Below are 24,288 nucleotides of genomic sequence, written 5' to 3' on the forward strand. Positions count from 1 at the left end.
TGTTCATCATTATCGCCAGGCATGGAGGGCACGCTCATTATTTACACTGGTGTGATGTCCTACTGCCACCTCGTGGCCAAAACACAACACACCTTCCAGCCTTGAAGCCAATGCTGCATCATTTCTTGCATAATTAGACACCTATTTATATAATGGCACATTGTGACGCATTTCTTATGATCTGACATCAAAGAGACTCAAGTCGAAAAATCAGCGCGTGGAAGGTGGACAACATCCTGAAAGCTTTGCGACACGTTAAAACGACAACGATAACAACAACAACAACAACAACAACAATAATAATAATAATAATAATAATAATAACAATAATAGTAATAATGGTGGAAATAGTACGAATAATAATAGTTTATTCTTTTATTGTTATTATTATACATATTATTATACATCATCTCGTCGCTCTAACACGTTTAAAAGCTAAGGATCATGATCCTTAGCTTTATATATGTATAACTTACTATAGTGGGAGGTAAGACCATTATAGATATCTATGGGTAAGACTACCTATAGCCTAGCTTGAGCGTCCTTAGTACGTAATAACCGACTTAGTACACATTCACACAGGTAGAGCAGAGTAACCAATTATACCTTCCCGCCCACACACACACACACACACACACACACACACACACACACACACACACACACACACACACACACACACACACAGGTACGGTCACCGCCCGCTCATGCCAGAGTTCATGTGCTAATCCGGGTTCTTTCGTAGTAACCACAGTCAGGTGGACCCTTTACCTCATGTTAATATAGTATATTTTCTTTAGAAAAAATATCTATCACACAAATGATATGTGATTCGTAACTGGCAAGATGTTTGACCACATTTTATTAACTGCAAATTACCAACCTGTTGGTATACATAGTTTAAATAAAACAAAAAGCATGCAGCTGAAGCGAGAACATTCACTTCTCTTCACTTCCGTTTTCGTCAGTATCGCGTTAGAAACACTAGATCGGTTCATTTTTGGCAGTTAGTCAGAGAGTCTGTGGGTTTCACATACAGTCAAGTATTTGTTTTTATACGTCAGATTTATTTGGTTAATCCAAGCACTCTAGCATGAACCTGGGGCATGAACCAAGGGCATCACCGTGCTAGCTACCCATTCATTTGTGTTACACTAATTTTAGAAACTTGCACGCGTGAACCATCTTGACGCGGAGAAGCCAGCCTCTTCGAGCGAGCACGCTGCAAAAACGTGACTACGTTATGAGCCACACATCAATTTTGACCAATAGAAAACGTCGAATGTGTGTGCGTCATTGTAGGGGCGGAATCAGTGCTGAAGGTGCGGTGGGGAGGTTGTACAGCTATTAACAGCCGTGGCGAAAAATCACAGATACACACCAAAACAACGACTCTGTAGCGGGGAAGAAGACTTGTACGGAATTAAGACGACTTCAACACCATTTAAGTAGGCCTGTTTCTCCGTGTTACACTCGGGACGGCGGCTTTGAGAATATCCTGAAGAAATTGTATTTACATAACCAGCTTTCCCCAGTATTCAGAGCGAGGAGCAGCCGGTCTTGCCACGGTGTCCGGTGGACGGTAGCGGCACCAACTGCATCAGTTTTCAGGCCAGTTCGTTTTTCTGCTGTTAGACACTTCTTAAATGATGTTTGTAGAGCGCAGGCACACAAAAGCCTTGTAGCCCACATATTTATAGACATTTATGCATTTTTCGCCATTCAGAAAAACAAGTTATACAACAAGTCAGGCTGGTGCTCGTGAGTGGAGTAGGTCCTAACGCCCGCCGTTTAAAGTCCCAGTTGCCGGGGAGCGCACGCTGTCTCGTGCCCAAATGGTTCAGCTGTCACCAGTTTCTGAATTCTTTGACAAAATGGAAAAAGTTCTATTAGAGCAGGGTTAGGGGCAACGTTGGACTGTATTACCTAAAAAATAAAGGACTGCACTTTTTCTTTTTAATATTGGATTACCCAGCAGCCTTTTTCTTGGACATCGTGAAATAGCGTCAGTTTATCGGAATAACAGCATACACAAAGACTGTTGCTATTATTAAAAAAGTGAAAGGACTCGTCCAATTAAGTAATGGTCGTTAATACGATCCACTGGTTCAGGAAGGGCTTGCGGCTCCACGACAACCCGTCGCTCAAGGAATCTCTGCAGGCAGCGGATACTGTCCGCTGCGTCTACATCCTCGACCCTTGGTTTGCAGGATCTTCCAACGTTGGGATCAGCAGGTGGAGGTGAGTAAAACATGGATGACTGTCACTTTAAGTTTCAGGTTGTAGGCACTTGGCACACCCTTGCCCTAAGTGTACTTAGCTTTGATCCTATAGTTGATGCCAAGATAATGGAGAGCAAGAATCGAGCAAAACTGGTCAGAAATCGATTTGCATGTAGTTCACTAGTGCACCGCATGTGATATAAGGCTCCTGTGTGTATCGATAAGGGACCTCAATCTAAGTAATCTTCCACTAAATACATTATTTAAATTTATACTGTCATATAAAATAATTGCATTCACTCAAATGTTATAAGATTGTAAGCTTAAAAAAAAAAAAAAAAAAAAAAAAAAAAAACACATCCAGAACCAATGTTCCATATAAGTGGTGTATATCTAATGGTGTAGATCTAATAATTTATGAAACTGAGCAAACAGTAATACCTTGCTAGTTATCAGTTAATGCCTAAGTGCTTCCAAGGCATGTTTTTTTTTTTTTTTTTTTTTTTTTGCCAAAGTTTTGTGGCAGATAATACCAGACGCAGGGAAGTAATTTTAAATCAGTGGAAACGTGTTTGGACCGGACTGCAGTGGGGCTGACATTTCCTATCTTAGTGGTGTGCACTGTTCCATGATGTCCAGTGATGCAGCAGTAGATAAAACAGTAAGTCCAATGTGACCTTGACTCGGCTATTATCATAAAACAAACAACTCAACCAGCAGAAACCAAAAATCAATTATACTTAAAGAAAAACACGAACCCATGCGTTTTGCTATCAAAACCTTATATTTATGTAACTTAGATCATTTTGATAAGATTTCCTGTGGAATTACAGATGGATAATTTATGCTACTCCATTATAAAAGATTGTTAACATTAAAAATGCAGGTAAACTCTTGTGCAAATAAAAAGATTGGTAAATTAATTATGGCGGGTTTACCCTCCCTTACAGACAAACAAAGTGAAACAAAAACTTCATTCTCCTCCCTTCGCCTCGCCTCGCTGGCCGCTACGATACTGTCCTGGCAGGGTAAATGATACTCAGACCATTATTCCATTGGGATTAGAGACTTGGCAAACATGGGTCTTTCCACATCCCGAAGTAACTAATGTGTTTGGAAACATTGTCCCTATTTAGAAATAGGGAAATGTCTGGGTCTTCAGACTTATTTAGGCTTCCAGGTTAGCCAGAGCAGAGAGTAATAAATGAACATGGTCTCTCTGGAGTCAGGCTCAGTGGCTGTCCGATCTGAAACAACCTTAGTCTAAATTGTGCAGCCACAAGTGAAAAGATGATCTTAAATGTCCCGTACATTGTCATCACCAGTTAAGTCCACTTTTGACCACAGAGTCAATAATGAAGTCGCACTGTGAATTAACACGCATCTACAGTACTGATTAAATGTGTTTCTGTTCCCTTTCTGGAGCGTCATCTGTTTTGCTCAGATGACATATTGACACAAGTCTGAATTTGACCCATATCCCTGCGGTTGATCAGTTAAGCGATTATTCATGGTTCAACAAATGACTGTAGCCTACAAGCAGTATTGTGAACTTCAAACATCAGCGAGTGTGTGTGCTTGTGTAGTGTGAGAGAGGAAGAGGCAGTTTTAGTCAGGTGGTCACACACAAATTAATCAGGACGTTTAAAGTTTCAGTCTCAGTGACAGAGATAAGCGTGCGGACTGTTAAAGTCAGTGGCGCTGTGGTTGATACTGTATCTGTGAAGTCATTCTCCATCCTGTGAGCCACTGTTATCTGGCGCTGGCTTCATCCTCCATCTTAACCGAATAAACCAGCAGTCAGGGTTCACATTCAGAGGTGTTGTGGAAACTCTTTTTGACAAATACAATATGTAAAGGTCTGCAGCCTGCTACCAATCACAGCCTCACTCCAGCTTAGTGACCCGGAGATCCATTCAGCAACACCAACATAGATGTGTGCTGGAGCCTGCAGTCACTCAATGACAGAATGAGCTGTTGGATTTTAGATGTGTGCTGGTTGTCTCCTGCAGTGTGGTCTGGTTTATATTTGACTTCCCGTGCCGTCAGTGGAAGAGTGGGGCAGTAGCAGCGGTGTTCCTGTTATGGAGCATCCATGTTATGCTTCAACTCTTATGTAACAGCAGCCCGGGGTGACGCAGAGCTCACACACACACAGCTCAGTATGCCCTGATTTCTTTTTTCATGTTTTTCTTCTTTTTTTTTTTCACCTCGCTCTGTGCAGTCAAGCAATTGTGCACATCTCCCTCTCCTAGGAGTTTTATTTTGTCTGTGCAGGCTCAGATGGTGATTTAATGTTCAGTACAAGCTTCTTTATTCAAAGCAAGATGAAATGTTAATCCTTTTCACTGCAGCCATGTTGACATTAAATAGAAGGGGAAACACAGGTCTTACTGATGAGATTAATTAAGGTTCATTTCCCACAGAGCCGTAACAGTGAACCAACACGCACAACACCAGGGTCCTAGCTGTACCATCACTACAATTACTATCTAAAGACTATTTGATGTCAAAAGGGCTGCTATGAAAAAGGTCTGTGCAGTGATATACAGTTGAATGCTTCAGATATTAAACATGACTTGTATCCGATGGTGATTGAGCCAAAGTAGACCTAATTGTTATGTATTAGTGTTGAGTCTGAGTTGTTTGTGTGCAGCCTTTTGATTAGACTTTTGCCTGCAACACTGATGTCTCCATTTCTATATCTTTACAGTGCACATTGCTAAAAGCAAAAGCCAGCACAGTTATGCAATATTGTGGTAATGAGGTGAGGAGGTTTTGCCAAAGGGTATAAAAATGGTTGCTGTGGCCGACAGCCTTAGTAATTCTGAGTGCTACTCTCCCTACTCAACCAGCTTGATTTCCTCTTATTTGAAATGAATTATAAATGCATACGGAATGAGCTATTGGTCAGCCGTGTCTACAGGATCTAGGGTGTGATTGAGGCAGGTCAAGGCCTGATGACATAATCATAACAACCTTCCCTTCCCCATTACATCTCCACTGATGGTCCAAGTGGGTCAGTGTGTTAGAAAACCTCTTGTCTTCCATGCCTTTTTTGACCTACTTCTGCTATCCACCACCGATTCTGCAAGATACCCCAGCTCTCTCTGCTGCTTTGGTCTCAGTAATGTTCAGTTTAAATGGCAAGCAGGGTATATGTGTCTTGTCTGTGTGCCACTAACAGAACTGCTGTGATCAGCTCAGAGTGCTTCAGATATTTTCATAGTTAGGCAAGGAACTGCACTATTTTTGTTTTGTTTTGTTTTTGCAAAAGAGATCTTTTTCACAGCTGCAATTTTGACATGAAATAGCAGGTAAATACAGATGTTACTAATAACATGATTTAAGTTTGTGTTTCATTTAAAACTGCAGCAGAGCCTTTCCAGTGAGCCAGCATAAACAACGGCAGGAGCCTGGCTCTGTTAGACCCAACTGGAGCAGAACCTCAATTAGCATCATTAGTAACACCTGTATTTACCTGCTGTTTCATATTAAAATTATGTTCCATTGCGCCAAAATTGTTGGCACAGTAAGAGTAGACCGATTTTATCACAGTAAGGTCTTGTTAAACCAACCCTGCTATGACGTTTTGAGGTAAAGTCCCGTGGTTCGTTGCAGGTAGTGTTGTGCAGTGTGTTAGGGTTGATGGTTTTGTTTTTATTGTAAGGCTTTTGTTTGAGCTACTGAGCGGTTGCTTTGGTATGCTGACTTCTGATAAAAGCCCTCACTGCCAATGAGGAAGTAATGGTAGCTATGGAGACAGACTCTCATGGGTTTGTAAACACTACTACTACTATTGCTAATAACAATAATAATATAGAGCTGCAGTGATTAGTCGAATAATCAATTAGTTGCCAACTTTTAAATTTATCATGAGCTATTTTGATAACCGATTAATTGTTTTTATAAATGTTATTTATGAAGAAGATTTACAAATCCCCCAACTCCAGTTTGTCAAATGTGAATTCTTTCTGGTTTCTTAAGTCCTCTGTGACGGTAAACTAAACATCATTCGGTTGTGGACTGTTGGTTAGGACAGAACAAGTCATTTGCGGATGTCACCTTGGGCTATGGGAAATTGTGAGCAACATTTGTCACCGTTTTATGACATGTTATAGACCAAACAACGAATTGATTGAGAAAACAATCAACAGATTAATCAGTAATGAAAATAATCATTGGTATCATGTATTTTTTGTTTAGTGCTTTTCAAGATACTCTGTAGGAGTCAGTCATTTTGTTGGATTAAACAACTATCTGACTCTCGGACATTTTTCTGGCTGTGATTGCCACCCAGTCACTTTGGGCTCAGATCCATGGTTGGTGAATTAACATTTGCTTGTGAATGGAACGAGGAGTTGTTAGTTCTCCTACACTCCTGAGGAAACAAATGCTGGATCTGTGTCATTAGCAGGCGGACTCATCACTACAAAAGCTTTCACACACTTGCATTATAATCACAATATAGGCTGACAAGTCAGAGACAGACAGAATATGACTGCTTCGTTGTTGACCTTTAAATTACATTAGATTGAAGCTGAGTGGTGTTGCATGTCTTACTGCTATTCTGATGATTCAAGTGAAACGAGTTCTCGAGGCTGTGATTTGTATGGGTTGTTTGTAACAGTTGTTTGTGACACACTGACTGCGAAATGTGTTTTATCGCCGCTTTGTGAACAAGGAGTGCCCATGGTCAAGAATAGCTTAGAGAAAGTCCACTAACCAGACAGACATTTGCCACTCATCTGTCATCTTGTGGAGTACAGCTCTTCTAAAGATATCCTTGCCGGATATAAGGCTGGATATTAGGTCACTGCTTTTCTTCTAGAGTCAGATGGTCTGGGTTTGACTTTGGACCATTAGAGTGACCGGGGAGGTCAGGAGAGCAAGGCAGCTTGTCCCGCCAGTGACCTGCTTTTCGACAGAAGAGACATGCCTTGACCCAGATTAGGCCTGCACAGTTAATCGAAATTGTACCAAAGTGGCATTATGGATAAGTGCCGTATCTAGCAGCAGCTGCATATTTCTGATAAAGGCTAAAAGTGCCAGACTTAAAAAAAAAAAAAAAAAAAAAAAAAAAGATGATTTGGTGCAGACTGCAGAAATTGATGACATCATCCACATTTTACTAGTTATTTTCCAGTTAAAATTAAATGAAAAAATGACCACGCCCACTAAAATCACAAATATTATCACAATTGCAATATCTGTCAAAGTAAGTTTAATATGATTTTTCTATTTATTTATTCATTTATTCATTTTTGCTATTTCTTGCAGTCCTAGCTCAGATAGGATTTAGTCCTACATCTAGTGTCAGCTTGCAGTCATCAGAGTATAGTCTTGGTTGCTGGAAAGATATTGACCATGTGTGTTTCATGCATTCATGAGTGATCCATAAACAGGCCTCAAGAAAGAAATTGTTGCTATGGAGGATGTATCTGCAACTCTATTTGTAATGTTTTTCAACAATTGGCAATCTTAAAATATAGTTAAAGCTACTTTAGTCAATACGTTTATGTTAAAATACACCCCCAAAATAAATCACTTCTTAATCACAAAGTAGGGCGGTGGGACAGAGGAGTGTCTCTAACCCCACGGGCTGAGTTGCCATAGATTTGCTCAATTTGACCAAATGAGATTCTTGTTTCATGTATGCACACTTCTGCTCCCATGTGAAATGACAAATCTACACTTAACAGCAAAATACCAACAGTCTCCTAAACAGCAGTGAGAAAGCTAAACACAAACATATCTTGTACCATCCTGTGGTTATCCATTAATTTAAAGCATCACAGAGTGGCCAGGTTGGTAAACATGAATTAGCTGCGTGAATTTAACTGACATTATGCCATATGATTTGTGGATATTTAACATTGCAATTTTTCTGTTAACTCTTGATGTCATTTAGAACTTCTAGCCGGCAATGTTATCTATTGTAGCTTAAACATGATTTTTGCAACAATGCGGGGGAACTCAGTTGACAGCCTATAATTAGTCTCCAGCATTTGTGTTTTATGTCCAAAATTTACCAGTTTGCCACAATTTTATTCCATTTTATGGCTTCTTCTGTTTCATAATCCCTGCATTAACACGGTTGCAGAATAATCAGGGTTCAGGCGTTTTGTTCAGGAGGATGGAAAAATTCATCCCAGTGAGTGCGCCACTATTTACTAACTGAACCATTAACACCCCTCAGCGACTAGAGGGACTTTGGTAATAAGTAGTACAAAAGGGGGAGCTAATAAGAGATCTTGTTTGGAAAAGATGGAGAGGAGGGAAACCTTTTTAAATTCATTCAGGCTAACTGTATAGAAAAGTTTTCTGCACTCCACTGGCTTTTAAGTTGTTGGAAGACATGATTAGGCCTCGATAACACAGGAAGTTTCCACCTACGAGTTTTGAGTGGTACCTATAGCAACAACACGGGAAGCAGCATATTACTGCTGCTCTGTGTGAGCATGTGTGTGTGTGTGTGTGTGTGTGTGTGTGTGTGTGTGTGTGTGTGTGTGTGTGTGTGTGTGTCATGTCCTTGGGTAAAAAGAATAAAAGAAATACAGAGAAGAACAAGGATAAAACATATCTCTTCAACAGAACAGATCAACAGAATGACAGTAGGCTGTGGGTGATATATGTAATTACATATATTTTTCCAAAGAAACAGGCTGACAGACAGGCATTTTAGCACAGTCGTACTGATTTGTTCATGAAAAGTGGACAGCTAGCCTAAATGCTGCTACTTCAGATTTATGCATGAAAAATGAGGACGGAAATTGGTTTTCTAAAGGATATTTATTTCCTTTTATTCTGTAGTACTGCGGCTTGTGGGCATTCAGGGAGTTGGTGATTGGGTGTAAGCAATTATTAGTCATTAACAATAATTGTCATATGATCTAAGCTAAGTAATAGCATATGCTTTTCATAATTTAAGAGACGTTCCCACACTGAAGCCATTGAAAAAGCCACCTTAACCAGAATTCAGTTGCACCTTGGACATTTTAGTGTTGAGACACGAGCATGAACAGGCCATCCATTTACAGTACATGTGCTTATCTTTTTGACATGTTAATAAGATTAGTAATTAGTAGATAGATAGATAGATGGATAGATAGATACCTCTGTCCAGGGCACCTCTCATTGTTGTACGTTTACACATGTTCAGTTTGGATTGCTCCCTTAGTTGGGAATTGAATTTCCTGACCCAGGCTGTGCCAAGATGTGTTCACTGCTGAAGTATGCAGGACCTCTGTTCACATGGACTGGGACTGCAACCATTACAGCGATGAGCAATTCCTCATATGCCACCACTGCCCCTTTATACTGTGGTGTATGAGATAGACTGTTGATTTGATATTTGATCCTGGGCCATCTACTGAAATCTCACAGTGGGTTTGGGTTTTTGATACTCCATTGGATTGTATGTCTTTTAATGATCAATGGCTGGCTTATTGGCTCCCTAGAAGTGTAAAATTGTCAGGGTAGGCAAAAACATAAACCGTAAGAAGTGTATGATCCTATCCCATTCATTTTGAAGTGTTAGTTTTTCTCTGATGTCCAGTCCTCTGCTGTCCCCTGCTGTCAGGCGTGTAGCGGAAACATTTTTTTCCAAGTGTCATTTCTGCAGTCATGCCCTAACTATACACATCCTCTGCATGCTTAATCATCACCTTACATAAGAAATACCCACATGACTCCTCCGTACAGGATGCAGCTTATATTTGGTAATGGTATGTCTTGCAAATTAGATGCAGCTGCTCATGACCTTTTATTACGCATTCCACCTGGTCTGGAAAGAACATACATTTGGATCTAGTCACTTGTGACTTGTGGTATTGAATAATATGAGAATAGTTGTGTTTCAGTGGCTTGTTTTCACTGGAATTATTTCACTAAATCTTTGATGGAGTCTTGTCCCCTGGCTTTTTATTGCAAGGTATTAGTTTCACATTTGACTTTTTCATCACATGGCCAATCTTTTTGCCAGGTGGTGAGATTATTCCAACACTGTGTGCTAAATCTTTTAATATTTGAACTATTTATAAGTCATTGTGTTGATCATCTTGTTTTCTTCCTCCATCCCCCTTTATCTCTCTCGTCCCTTAGGTTCCTCTTGCAGAGTCTTGAGGACTTGGACGCCAGCCTTCGTAAGCTCAACTCCCGTCTGTTTGTGATACGAGGCCAGCCCACAGATGTTTTTCCCAGACTTTTCAAGGTGACACGCTGAGCTGATTTACCCACCAAACTAACAGTTTTACATTTTCTACCAAAGTGCACAAAACAGTTGTGCAAACCCAAAGTACTCTATTGTTTAGTTTGTTGTGTTTTTACTCACTGTTCTCCAGGAGTGGAAGATCACTCGTCTGTCTTATGAGTATGACTCTGAGCCCTTCGGGAAAGAGCGGGATGCAGCTATTAAGAAACTGGCCTGCGAGGCTGGCGTGGAGGTGACAGTCTGTATCTCACACACGCTCTATGACCTGGATAAGTGAGTTGTCATCCCTCATTCTTCATGGCTTATTGTACGGTTACACTGTTATGTTGGGTTGTTTTGTATTATTCCTGACCATAGCTACATAAAAAACATGTGTAAATGTAAAAAAGAAAAGTAGATTTATATGCACTTTCTTTTTGATAAAGGATGAAGTGAAATCAATAAAAAGGAGAAGCTTCAGCTCATGCTTCCCACTTTAAGGGCTTGATCCTGTAAGAGATCTTCATCAAGTCATAGAAAAAGTATTCAGTGCTGGCAGGTTTTTAAATTAAAGCATCATGATGTGTTGACACAAAGGAGTGAGGTAAAACATGATGCTTTGAAACACCTGCCAGAATACATGGTTTGTATGACCTGACAAAAACCCCCTAAAAACCCTTTGTCCTATTGTTTATCTGGACTACATTAGCTGTCAACTAAGAATTTTAGGTCACTGTCACACCCAACAGTCTGTTTGCATGGTCCAGACTAACATGTTGTTTGATACATCATCACTTTTTTCATTTGGCTCAGCCAGCTTTCACACGGCTCAGATAAAAGTGGATCTAGGCATGCAGACCAAAGTGATGAGTTTAAGAGGTTCTTTTCTTATGTGTCAACGTAATAGCCGTGTTTTATTTAAAAAATCGAAACTAAACAATGAAAGTCTGTTCTGCTTTTTCTGATAGCACCTGAATGCAGCCAGCAAAGTAGGTTGTGGATGTATGAACAATGGTCTGAGAGCAGAGTTCGATTCAGCCAGACAAAACATGTCTGGTGTGAAAGCGACATTAGTACAGATTAATTATTAAACTTACCTTATGCATCTGTCAGTTCCTCTTTGTCTCACACACTCTCTTTTCCTCCTGTAGGATCATAGAGCTAAATGGAGGTCAGTCTCCTCTCACCTACAAGCGTTTTCAGACCCTCATCAGTCACATGGATGCAGTGGAGTTGCCTGCTGAGTCCATCACTGCGGAGGTCATGGGGAAATGTACCACACCCCTCTCTGATGACCACGATGACAAGTTTGGTGTCCCCTCCTTGGAGGAGCTGGGTGAGTTAGGCCAGAGATTGGTTGATGTAGATGCTTTTAATTCACATCTTAATCACCCACACCAGCAATTAGGGGTTCAGGGTGATTTTTGTGGACAATGTAGACACCAAACTGCCTCTGCAAAAAGAGCATATAGATATGATCACACACATCAAACAGTAAAATGCAAAATGGTGAGTCTCTCATGTGTTTTTGTTTTGTGTGCTTCCTGCAGGTTTTGACACTGAAGGTCTATCCTCTGCTGTGTGGCCGGGGGGAGAGACCGAAGCCCTCACTCGACTGGAGAGGCATTTGGAAAGGAAGGTCAGTCACACTCATCTTGTATGTTGTTCAAACGGACACAGTGAATACAATAATACAGAGCCAGATGTGCAATTGCTGGGATGTTGTTTGGTTTTTAATTAACACATAATGCAACGCAGTGTCAATTTTCAGCATTATTTGCATATTTTACCATTTTATTCTTTTGTGTTGCTGTCAGGCATGGGTAGCCAATTTTGAGCGTCCCAGGATGAACGCCAACTCTTTGCTGGCTAGCCCCACAGGCCTCAGCCCATACCTGCGCTTCGGCTGTCTCTCCTGTCGCCTCTTCTACTTCAAACTCACTGACCTTTACAGGAAGGTAGGCCATTAAGATGATCTGTCAGTTTAAAACAGAGCCCAATTTTGTTGAGTCACATTCAATTGTGAACACTTAATATAGATATTTATGCGCTAGCTAAAGATCACAGCTTATACTCATGAGGATGGAACATGAATTAGTTCGCTACTGTTGAAAAAATATATAACTTTTTGGAGAAATACTGATTTTAAATACTAACTGCTGACTGGGAAAAGACATTAAGCCTCCCAGTGGTAATTAAAAGTAGGATAGCGGATATTTTTGTAGACTCCAATATCTCCCAGTTGGTGTCATTAATTACAGAAGTGTGTCAACATAGCAAATATGGCAGAGTATCGGCCAATGTTGAAAATAGTAAAAATTTTTAGTCACTAATACAGACAAAGACTAAGCACTCATTTATTGATGAGTATAAATTAATATATAAACATTACACTGATGACATCATGACAAGGTAACCACCCCAAGTTGCTGCAACATCCCACTCTTCTACTTCTTCCTCTACTTCTCTGTTCCCCTCAAAGGTGAAGAAGAACAGCTCCCCTCCTCTGTCCCTCTATGGTCAGCTGTTGTGGCGTGAGTTCTTCTACACAGCAGCCACCAACAACCCTCGCTTTGACAAGATGGAGAGCAACCCAATCTGCGTCCAGATCCCCTGGGACCGCAACCCCGAGGCACTGGCAAAGTGGGCAGAGGGACGTACCGGCTTCCCCTGGATCGACGCCATCATGACCCAGCTGAGGCAGGAGGGCTGGATTCACCACCTGGCCCGACACGCTGTGGCCTGTTTCCTGACCAGAGGAGACCTGTGGATCAGCTGGGAGGAGGGCATGAAGGTTATTGGAGGGGAGATGATGAAAGAAGGGATGGGATGATAAAGGGACATAATTTCCTTTTAATGTCATGTTTATGCCATATATTTTGTGTATTTGTACTGGTTTTATGTGTTTAGACGTGAAGCTTTTATCTCAGTGTGCTCATTGTGGAATGTGCATCATGATTGAATTCCCTCTAACTACTCCTGTTTTTAGATATCTCACTCATAATTACTTCTATTGTGTTTTTTCTCTATTTGATTCTATTACTTACCAATGTAAGTTCCATCTAATCTAATCTAGTGGTAGGAGCTAATGAGGAAGTGCAAGAAGGAGGAAAGACCTAAAGACAAATTCATTTGATCTATACCGAGGTGCAGGATTTAATCCTCTCAGAACCAAATATGAATAATTATGTTTTGAAGCTAACATGAGGCCTGTTTTGTGTGTCTGTGTGTGTGTGTGTGGAGGTGTTTGAGGAGCTGCTGCTGGATGCAGATTGGAGTGTAAATGCGGGCAGCTGGATGTGGCTCTCCTGCAGCTCCTTCTTCCAGCAGTTCTTCCACTGCTACTGCCCTGTGGGCTTCGGCCGACGCACGGACCCCAACGGAGACTACATACGGTGCACTTGCATTTATTAATATACTTTGAGGTTTATCTGATTTCCTTTACAAACTGCAATACCTGTTGGAATCTGTAACTCTGTGATGTGTTGTGATTTTAACTAATACACTCTGGAAGGCCAACTGTAGTGTTTTTAGACAGAGGTTGTCAATAGCCCACCTTTTGTGCCAGTGTCCATTATCTTAAAGATTGGATGTTTTTATGCCAAAATTTAATATCGGGCATGGAGTGGTTACCCTAGAATGTTATTCTTGGTAGAATAGAAATCAGCATTGAATCCACATTCAGATCATAATAGAACACAAACTCTCAAACGTAGTTCAATGAAATTGGATCAGCAGCTCTTAAAGGCAAGGTGGCCTAGAGCACCTATTCAGAGAGATACATTAGGCCTTTACATGAATATTTACACAAAACTAAATTGATCAATTAAATTAATATCTTTGCCAAGAAAGTAAAATTTCACAGGAGTTTTTTAAATGTAGCTGTGGTCCGGGAGGAACCTCTATCATACAAGAGGTGGACAAGCTTTTGTGTCTGACATCTGTTATTTAATAAAAGGCCAATATATTGGCCAATACACTGTATTTTACAGCCTGAGATCTTTGTTGTGGAAGGAAATTACACTATCCTATATTATTTATTATGCTTACCAAACTTTTTTGTATGTTTTTTGTTCTTGTTTTAAATTCAGGCGCTACCTCCCTATTCTGAGAGGATTTCCAGCCAAGTATATTTATGATCCCTGGAACGCTCCAGAGAGTGTGCAGAAGGCAGCCAAATGTATTATTGGAGTTCAGTACCCTAAGCCCATGGTGCACCATGCAGAGGCAAGCCGTCTCAACATTGAACGCATGAAACAAATCTACCAGCAGCTGTCCTGTTACAGGGGCCTTGGTAAGGAAACACTGCTTATATAAGAGTTACACGGTCTGTGATATAACATAGCACCATGCCCACCTGGGTTTTAAAATTTTAAACCTGAAAGTTCAAATACTCATTGTCTGTGTCTTGGCGTCCAAAGGCCTTTTGGCGACAGTTCCCTCCAACAGTAATGGTAATGGTGAAGCGTCCTCTGGCATGATGGGATTCTCAGTAGAGGCTACACAAGATGCTGCAGCTCCGTCCGGTGGGTGGCACACTAACCCGGTGCTCTGACAGTCCAGACTTTTGGCTTCTTTCTTAATGTCCTTTATAGCATGCTCTAGTCAATGGCAATTCAGTTGTATTTGAGCTAGAGATTGTTTTTCCTTATTTTTCTAGGTTACCAAATGCCAGTACAGTCCCAGGGAGACTGGCAAAGTGGTGTCATGGTGTACTCCCAGGGTGACCCACAAACCAGCATCAGCACCCATCAGCATGGTATGGACCCTCAGCTGGTGCACATTTAAATAATCATTAATTTCCTAAATGATTTAGGCTTCTTTTCCCCCTCACTCCAAATTATTTTCCTTAAACTGCACTTTTCATCTGTATGTTGCATCAAGCAGCATTCCTCAAAGAATTCTCTAGTAATCATAAAATCTTGCATGAAATTCCAGGTTACGCAAGCACCAACAGCAGTGTCATGTGCTACACTCAAGGCACCCAGCAGATTCCTGGCTTGACAATGCAGCAAGGTCAGTACTGATGTGCAGTGCATGCTAGACCCACATTAACTGAGTTTATAGTTTTGCACATTTATGTTTAACTGCTTCTTTTCTATCAAATATAAAAAGTAACTTCAGCTCATATCTCAAATCTGTTATTTGGTTTAAGGGCTTGGACGCCACACCAACACTCAGACCAGTGGCAAACGCCACAGCGAGGAGTCTGGAAATGGCACTGGCTCCAAAGTCAAGAGACACAGCAGCCACTGAACAGGTTAGTTCACCTCTGGTGTAGTACTACAACTATTTATATACCACAAATCATATTCCAGGTTCATAGTAGGAGACTATAAACACAAAAGATAATTACACCTATAATGGAGTCTGCAGGATCCTCACACTAATAATTATGCTGAGGTTATCAAACTACAAAACTGCCATAGAGGGTGATGGTAGATCAAGATCTTAAGAGGGTCATCATTGTACATTTTAAGTTTTGTCTTGGATTTTTTTACTTCCCATTGGTCACACATTCACCAAACACAGAATGCACACAAGGTTCACACTGCCACTGTTGTGTTGCAATGAACAAAACATGCATAAAACTAATTGTTGACTGTTGTTAGACAAAAACAGAAAAGATATTTACTGACCAAAAATCTCTCCACTAACGTAAAGCTATGTTGATCATGAAACCAAGTATACACAATGTTAAGTCGAGTATAAATGCTATATTTATCTGAAGAAGTAACCAATGCAAGTCTTAAGAATTAGTGGTGTTTTTGTGTTTTTGTTTTTGTCTGTGTGCTGCTGCATCAGATAGCCGGGACATGTTCACTGTAAATACAGCAGCTTGTCTTTCTTTTTTTCCCCCTCTATGCAGGACTTTCTTCAGACTTGCTGTCGTACTGTGTGGACAGCCACAACAAAACGGACACTAAAACTGAAGTTCTGTTACAACATCACACTGTCAAGTTGTTACACAATGGGTGAACATAGCATCAAGAGGAGAAGATCGTCTTGTCATTAAGCACATTCGCAAGTTTCTTACGTCTCGGACTGTATATTACCATATGGACTGAACAGCCCAGCCAGTGGTGACATCCTCGCAGTGTTTCGGCACTGGATAGACGGTCACACTATGCTGCTGTGAAAGTTAATATTGCCAGGACTAAAATCCTTGTGTATATAATGAATTTGCTAATTTCTGCTCACATACAACTTGTACATATTTGTTATTGTATGTGCTTTCTCTCTCTTTGTGTAGCCATAGACCCATTGATATATTTTTGATATAAAGAATCATTGTGGATGGATCTTTTCTTTTTTTGAAATTTTCAATAAAAGTGAAAGCATTTATTGACAGTCCAGTCCTTAGATAGTGAGAGACCTTGCTTCTCCGCTAATGCAGCTGCCTATCCTCTCATTTATTCCCTCTGCATCTTTATCTGTATCTCTGCTCCCAATTTTCTCCTGTCTTTGTTTAAACCATCCAATCCGTCCATCAAACGGTGATTTGATCATTTACTTTCCACCTCTCTCAGAACCATGTAGCTCAGTTTTACCAAATTTATTCTTAACCACTGTAGAGATGACATCAGTGTGATGTTACTATCAAGTTATTGCCCTTGTCAGTTTTTATTGAGAAAAAGGTGACAGGAATACAAACTCTTCATTTCATGGTTTCCCTCTGTGTAATTACCAATAAATGTACCACTGGAGTGTGCCGCTTCACTTGCTTCTTGTTCCTTCTCATTGTGCTTGTTTAATTAAAACTTGGTTAAATATAAAAAAAAAATGCTCTCAGTCTGTTATTTGGAGCTGCAGTGTGGAAATGAGCAAACCAATATTTCCAGGGCAGGCTGCCTTCCAGTCCAACAGTATTGGTAGTTGAAATGAGATCAGTTTGAATGATCCTTTGGTTTTCATACAGAAAATAACCCAGCAAGCCTAATAAAGATTAGGATGGACATTGTTCATTATATAATAATAGTGTACATTATTCATTCAAACAAAAGTATGTGAAATCTTGTTTTTTCCCATTTAGTACTTAGATGACTTTAATAGATCAAACTACTGAGAAGAAATGCAGATTTAATACTGACCACTGCAATATCATGACACAGCAAAATTTCAGCTGGAATTTATTTTTCCACTCTTGATATGTTCAGCTACTGTGATCTCTCTGTTACTAACAGTAGTAACAGTTCCATGTACAGTGCATGAAAATTGAATCCGAGTTTATGAAAAAAGATGTTTCTATAGGCCTCTGGTTCGATGCATGGCATTATATTCCGGTATGCCATATGAATACTTAGATATCTTCAAAGTTGTCACAAAACACACAATCTCATATTCTTACTTTCACCCACATTGTGCCTCACAATGGCTTGCTCAAAGTTTGTCTTCACAATAAAAGCATGATCACTGCAGATCGGCCAAACAGTCACTCCTCTGCAGATCTGAGAGGAGCTACAGGGTTGAAGAGCGGCCGCAGCTGCCTGAGATGCAGCTTGCCGTAGCTCATCTCAAAATCCTTTTTGGTCCCCACAATAACATCCAGGCTGCCGCCGCGCACGTCATACCCGTAGGACGCCAACTTCTGGATGCGGTAGAGCACGATCTGCGTGGTGAGCTCCAGGACATTGGGGGTTTCCTTCACTTGCTCCATGCTCACCCCGGCGTCCATCAACCCCTGGAACCGTCCGAGCAGGGTGGGCAGGGAGTAGTACAAAATAGCAGGACAGCGGATCACGATGTCCTTGAGCTCTTCCTTTGAACACATGAGAGCCTCCTCAATGTAGGCCAGCGCCTGGGCCATGGCCTCTGGCTGCAGCTCTGCGATTGAGGCCCTGAGGCTGGAGACCAGGCTGAGCAGCTCCTCTGTGGTGAAGCCCTGCTCCCGTAGAAAGCCCAGGCTGTCCCTCCAGGCCTCGGCAGGCCGCATCAGGATGTACGGGTTCTGGCTGAGGAGCTTCTGAAGCCAGATCCGCAGGTTGCCCTCATCACCTCCCAGGTCCAGGTAGGTCTCCCTCAGCGTGTGGATGACCTCCTGGTTGCGTTCAACAGGCCGGCTGAAGCTCTGCGGGGCGCTAGCCATCAGCTTGCCAATGATTCGCTTGTTGAGGCGCAGGCTGTGGAGGTACTGGATGTTGGCTCGCTGGTTGCCATGGTGAGTTAGTGTGAAGAAGGAGGCCGGGAACTTCTCAATGATGCTCATCAGTTCCCGCTTGTTGGGGCACACAGACACCCACAGGTCCCGCTGGGCGGCCACGTCCTCCGGCCGACACAGCATGGCCTCTGGGTGAGTCTCCAGGACGCGAGCAATCGCTGCGGCATCTGCACCCATGTCCCTCAGCAAGCTGGCCGTTTCCGTCACGTACGTGGGGCTCTCAGACAGAACCCAGCCCTTGAACTTGCGTATCTTTCGGATGTCCACTGACAGGTGATAGAGCGAGTCCACTGTGTGCTGGTTCTCGGGTCTCTTGCTGGGAGAGGCTACTGTGGAGGACGAGGCAGCAGGGGGAGGGATGAACACCCTCATTCTCTGGCAGTAGGTGCACAAGGAGGCGGTGGTGGCACGAAACATTGTTGACGACAAAGAAACACTGCAGTGAACCTGTGTGGAAAACACCAAAATAATGACTGGGCACTGCATGTGGACACCACTGGCATAAGGGACCTCACATTAGTTTGCATTTAACTAATAGTAACTAACTAGTATAATAACCATCCAATGAAAGAAGTGACCTTCACAAATTGGATATGGCAACATGTGGCTCCCATAATACCCACACTTAAAGCAAATAAATAAAAATGATTATAAGTGCAAAGCTGTATAACTTGGAAGTCATGAATGCAACAAATCCTCAGGGAGGATATGTGATCAATTTCCTCAGGGTTTCCTGTAGGGTGCTGCTAACTCAGCTGATTCCAGGGAAACCCCCTCAGTGTAGCACACTATTTAGGACATCAGCAAAGGAATTCAAGTTCCCATGACCGGACACTCTTTAAAGCTTTGAGTTCAGAGTTTCTCTAGCCTGTGACACCCTGTTACTTAACCAGATGTTATGCTGTCAGCCATCAGGAGCTGACCTCTGCCTGCCTGATAGCCTATGGCTGCAGGGACTTTGCCGTAGCTTAAGTGAACTGACGTTGTCCTCGTCCAGAAGAGGCTGGAGCCCCGGGAACACCGTGTCCTGGTACAGGAGCATGTGCTGTGGTGTATGTCATGTGTGGTGGAGCTTCGTTGTGTAACATGCAACTCCTTACAGCGCTCATAACAATGGATCTACACATCTGCAGCTCACACACAAAGCCCAATGCGCATTAAACACACCTGTAAATGGAGGCTATATAGAAGCTAAATACAAGGCTATATACACGTTTAAGAAAATGAATAGCAAAACGGGTTGTTTACCGGTTTTCCAAGCCCGTGCACTCCGCCGCAGCACTACTTCACGTCTCCACACCCACCGATTTCATAACATGAATGAGCCGGATGCTGCGACGAATCCCACCGGAGCTCTGGGAAGGACACGCCCACACGGTTAAGGTCCGGGTTGTGATTGGCTGAGGGCGGAACATGTAGCTGGTTTCAGCGAATGAGCAACAGTGCGATAAATTTGTGACCAATCACAGAGCTGGTGGGCGTACCCTTGCAGCACACCGACAGGATTCATACAGTGCGCTGGTCCATCTGGATGTACCGGTGGAGATTTTTTTTTTTTTTTCTAGGATGGCGAAGGTGTGACGTAATTGACTTACATTCATTCTATGCAGCATTTACTTAATGTTAACCATGTCCGATTCATGCCTAACCTTTCATGCCTAACTTTAACATAACCCTAGACCTACCCTTAACCCCAACTTTAACCAACAAGCCGCAATGACCACCCAAAATGCAAAAAAACGATTTCGCCATACTAGGAAAAAAAAAAAAGAAAAGATGTACCAGCGTGCCGCTTGTTATGTAGCAGTTGAGGTGAAGGAGAAAACCGCGCAAAGTGAGAGACGGTGTTTATTTATTCCGTCTGAATCCCCATCAGCTGTGCAAACACACAAACTATGGGCGCGTACATGAGCACATGCACGGTCACGCACGCAGTGCGCGAACGTAAATCATGCAACTTTCCTCCTGCCTCTGCAAAATTGTTTAATGTGCACAGCGCGATTACCGGCGAATGGCCGCGTTGCGCAATCAATAATCAACCATGTTGTCTGTGTCATTGTCCGTTGTGCTGCTGCAACCGCGTATAAACAAAAGTCGGTTTATAATGAAAGTACAGCAGTCTGTGTGCGGAGATCCGGCAGACCTGGTGCTGGGCGGCACCGCGTCGGCACCGGCCGGCACTGGCCGCAGCACCGCGCGGTGTGCGGCCACCCGGTCACCCGGTCTGCCGGATCTGACAGGTGCCGCTCCAGCTGTCAGTTGGACCTTTCTGAAGAAGGAGGAAGTTACCTCCGAAACTGTCAAGGTAAATAAACATCCCATGTCTGATTAAAAGGACCAAAAACGTTTTTTAGTTAAAAGGAAGACATGATGAATGTATTTGAAGAATATTGATTTATAATGACGTCGGGCCATGCCTGTTGTCGTATTTCAACGTGATGACGTGCACACCGGGGGCAATCGTGCTTGGGCGCGTTTGGGAAAAAGGTAATGTGAGTGCAGGCCAGCCGGGGACTGGGGAGGGGGGGATTTTGGCTTTAGCACGATACGGGCTCAAACTTGCCAATGTGAGTGGGCCCTCAGTCTCATAAAAGCTGAACATTATCACAGAAAAAATTGGAAGCAGTCGTTGTACTGAAATAAGCTTGAATTTGAATTTTAGTTTATTAATATTCATGATCACAGATGACCGAATAAAAGCAGAATTTACAATAATAATAAGTAGAAAAACATGTAGACATGATTATACATCATAAAAATATAAACTTATATATATCTACAATGTAGATATATATAAGTAGATTCTACATAGACACATGCACCCACACATACAGTCACAAATTCAGCTGAACACTTAAATGCAACCATGCATGCATTTTAAAAGACCATAAAACAGCAACACACACACACACACACACACACACACAAACAAATAAAACCTCAATTACTTAAACTATCCATCAAATGGTACATTAACAGTTGATGGGTCAAGTGGTATTAGTCTCTACTTGCATGTTCATTGGTTAGTATTTTAATCTGCATCTGAGGGTAAAAAAAAAAAAAAAAAAAAAAAAATCACACATTTCTGTGGCCTGGTATTATCACATTGGTGTGTGTGAGAGAAGCTGAATTGTACATAGATTTTATTCACAGCACACTTAGCAGCCCACTGTATTTGAGCATCACATCTGCAATTTAAACAATTTTAGAGACATAACATATGGATCAAATAAACTGCCTTGCCTTGCCTTGCATCAGACTTGCATTCTCTTCAACATATCGTCTGATAGGATCACAGAAACTCAGAGGACACTGGGAAAACACAGCTGCCACTGTGGCCCAGTCTGACCACAGGGGAATGACAAGAGCCAGGCTCCACTCTGTGCCATGTTCAAAAGTGAATGAAAAGATGGTGGCAGAGGTGGAGGGACAAAGATTGCCCCAGACAAGAAGCAGTATCAGCCTCCATAAGTATCGGTCACCTGATCAGTGAGTGTGAGCCAGCAGTTATAAAACGTATTAGGCAAGCGAGTGCTGCGATTCTGGATTGTCTGCTTTCGAAAACTATTATGTTGTCACCTGCCAAGGAGTTTCCAGTGCGGGCACGTTGCTGCAAATGTCAAGCCACAACAGAAAAACTGGCACAGTGACTTTGCCAGGCACTTATAGAGAAGACGTATGTTAGGCTGATGTCCTTGTAGGATCCCTTTGATGCATGCACAAAGTGTGGCTCTGGCTTCAGACGCAGCAGAGGCCTACTCATCGCCTCCATAGGTCCTCACATTGTACCACCGTCATGGCAGCCTCTTTATCGAACAATGATACAACACAGCACAGTCATCCTAACAGATTATTGCAAGGCCTTTTGGAGCCCTGGAAAACAGATTGCCAAAGCTGAGTATGGGGATCAATATATGGAGTAGGAAGGTGATCAGTGACCTGATCATGTGTTCTTATGTCCTTCATAAACTTCATATGGACTCTGCAGAATAATGAGGTTGAATATGAGGAGTAGGAAGTGTGTGTGTGGCCATGGAAGTCAATGAATTGCTTCTTTATGAATTTACATTTCTGTATTTATATAAGAAAGGTAATAAGCATGTTAACAACATATTGACAGTCTGGAAAAGATTTTTTTCAATAAAAAAGTTTGTCAGACACTTCCTCTCTGTCACTAGCCAAATTATTCCAAAAGATTCACAGTACATGTACAGTTACAAAATAAGTGTGGTCTATAGTCTCATGTTGCATTGTACAGAACTCATAATTTATATTCACAGTTTCAGTAAATCTAGATGTGACAAAAAAAAAAAGTATGTGACTTACCTCCAGCTTTATACCAAGTTATAAATGCAAAATTAGAGGCCTATTTCTATCTAGCAGCTGGTGAAGATGTTTTCAGAGGCCTTTCTGCCCCAACAAGAGGAATTCTCTGCTGCACTGTCGTATTTTTGCCACATGAGGGCGCTATGCAACCAGAATGGAAAGACTGGCCTGCTGAAGTACATTACCTTTCATGAACTGCATTATTTGACAATATAAAAGGTACCACAGCAATGAGTTGTTACTTTTCATTTCTGAATGCTTCATCAGAGGCAGTGTTTGGTCGGGACAATGTAAAGCACTGACTGAACATCCTATAACAGGGTGTGAACCTCTAAGTTTAGTTTATTTGCACAATTATGAAGAGGCTCTTTGAGAATCTTTACTGACTTTAGAATGTCATGGTAAAGTTCAAGTCAAACTAATCATAGAGCTGAAATGCAATATTACCGTTTGCTTCTATGTTAAATTAATCATGTTTGTTTATTTTGCACCGTGTAAGACAGCAGAGAGTATGGCTATTTATAGGCGTGGTCATTTGCTGCCTTTCTTCGCTGATAGACACAGTTGTCCCATGACACCAACCAATGAGTGGCTTGATTAAACTGGAGCCACCTGTTGTCTTCATGCACAAGCAGCCCTGAAGTTCAGTAAAGTTAAGTCTGTTGTGGGGTGTGACATGCGTGGGACTGTTTCAAAGAATTTCAGCCTCCTTTCTCGATCATCTAAGGCCACAGTGAAATATAGCTGCAGCCCACGGAGCAGTGCAAACTCACGCTCCGTGTGGTGACACTGATCTCCTCTAATTAGCCCGTCTTCACCCAGTTAAAGCTCCACAAGACTAGAAAGAGTAAGATTAAAATTTAATCCTTTAGAAACACAATATGTTGTCATCAGCCACGCACATAATGTAGAATGACGTCAGATGCATGTCGCAGACTGCAGTTTAAAGGGACTTCTCTGCGTCAGTCAGAGACACACCACCTGTTTGTCCCTGTCAGTTATCCCACTCCTTTTATACCAAAATAACTCAAGACTTTGGTGCACAAGTGCTCCACATCAGTATTTTAATTTCATCAGAGCTGAGGAGAAAACTGTGTGGAAGCAATTACTATTTAATCCACTCTGTGCTGGAAGCTGCACTCTCTAATAGCAAGAATGTTTTGCAGTAATTATACTCCGCATTGCAGACAAGGCAAGAGCTCTTCTTGCAGGCCATTGTCCTTAATGAAACTTGGGGCCCATCTTTTCTTGAGCATTATGTTGTTTATAGAAATATCTATTAAAACACTAATGCATATTTCAAATGTCTTGGCTGGCTGCCTAATGTACCCACCGAAACCTCTGGCATTAAGTGTGAATACAGTCAAACTTTGTACACAATTATGCTTAAT

The 24,288-nt window shown here is 41.9% G+C and overlaps 2 protein-coding genes across 2 annotated transcripts; one reads left to right on the top strand and one right to left on the bottom strand.

Moving 5' to 3' along the window:
- Positions 1-1,309: 1,309 nt before the first annotated feature.
- Positions 1,310-17,197, top strand: cry1a (cryptochrome circadian regulator 1a). Its single transcript, XM_030045681.1, has 14 exons — positions 1,310-2,241; positions 10,326-10,434; positions 10,565-10,707; positions 11,565-11,749; positions 11,964-12,052; positions 12,231-12,371; positions 12,896-13,207; positions 13,657-13,808; positions 14,505-14,707; positions 14,835-14,939; positions 15,074-15,172; positions 15,352-15,429; positions 15,569-15,673; positions 16,283-17,197. Exons 1-13 carry the CDS (start codon positions 2,084-2,086, stop codon positions 15,667-15,669), a joined length of 1,875 nt encoding a protein of 624 aa, XP_029901541.1. The 5' UTR covers positions 1,310-2,083; the 3' UTR covers positions 15,670-15,673; positions 16,283-17,197.
- On the bottom strand, positions 17,191-19,883 carry LOC115355049 (transcription termination factor 2, mitochondrial-like). The gene is made up of 2 exons (XM_030045682.1): positions 19,820-19,883; positions 17,191-19,018 (listed from the first exon to the last, which is right to left on the bottom strand). The coding sequence occupies exon 2, from the start codon at positions 18,986-18,988 to the stop codon at positions 17,846-17,848; it is 1,143 nt and encodes a 380-aa protein (XP_029901542.1). The 5' UTR covers positions 18,989-19,018; positions 19,820-19,883; the 3' UTR covers positions 17,191-17,845.
- Positions 19,884-24,288: the final 4,405 nt, after the last annotated feature.

Source organism: Myripristis murdjan, chromosome 23 (genome assembly GCF_902150065.1).
Source record: "Myripristis murdjan chromosome 23, fMyrMur1.1, whole genome shotgun sequence".
In the NCBI taxonomy this organism is placed as follows: Eukaryota; Metazoa; Chordata; class Actinopteri; order Holocentriformes; family Holocentridae; genus Myripristis; species Myripristis murdjan.

Bases quoted from the DNA above. Each gene is read 5' to 3' on its own strand.
- cry1a (XM_030045681.1), top strand. From the start codon at position 2,084: ATGGTCGTTAATACGATCCACTGGTTCAGGAAGGGCTTGCGGCTCCAC. The intron at 13,809-14,504 runs GTGCACTTGCAT...TTTTAAATTCAG, and splicing joins CCCAACGGAGACTACATACG to GCGCTACCTCCCTATTCTGA. The intron at 14,940-15,073 runs GTGGGTGGCACA...TTATTTTTCTAG, and splicing joins AGATGCTGCAGCTCCGTCCG to GTTACCAAATGCCAGTACAG.
- LOC115355049 (XM_030045682.1), bottom strand. From the start codon at position 18,988: ATGTTTCGTGCCACCACCGCCTCCTTGTGCACCTACTGCCAGAGAATG.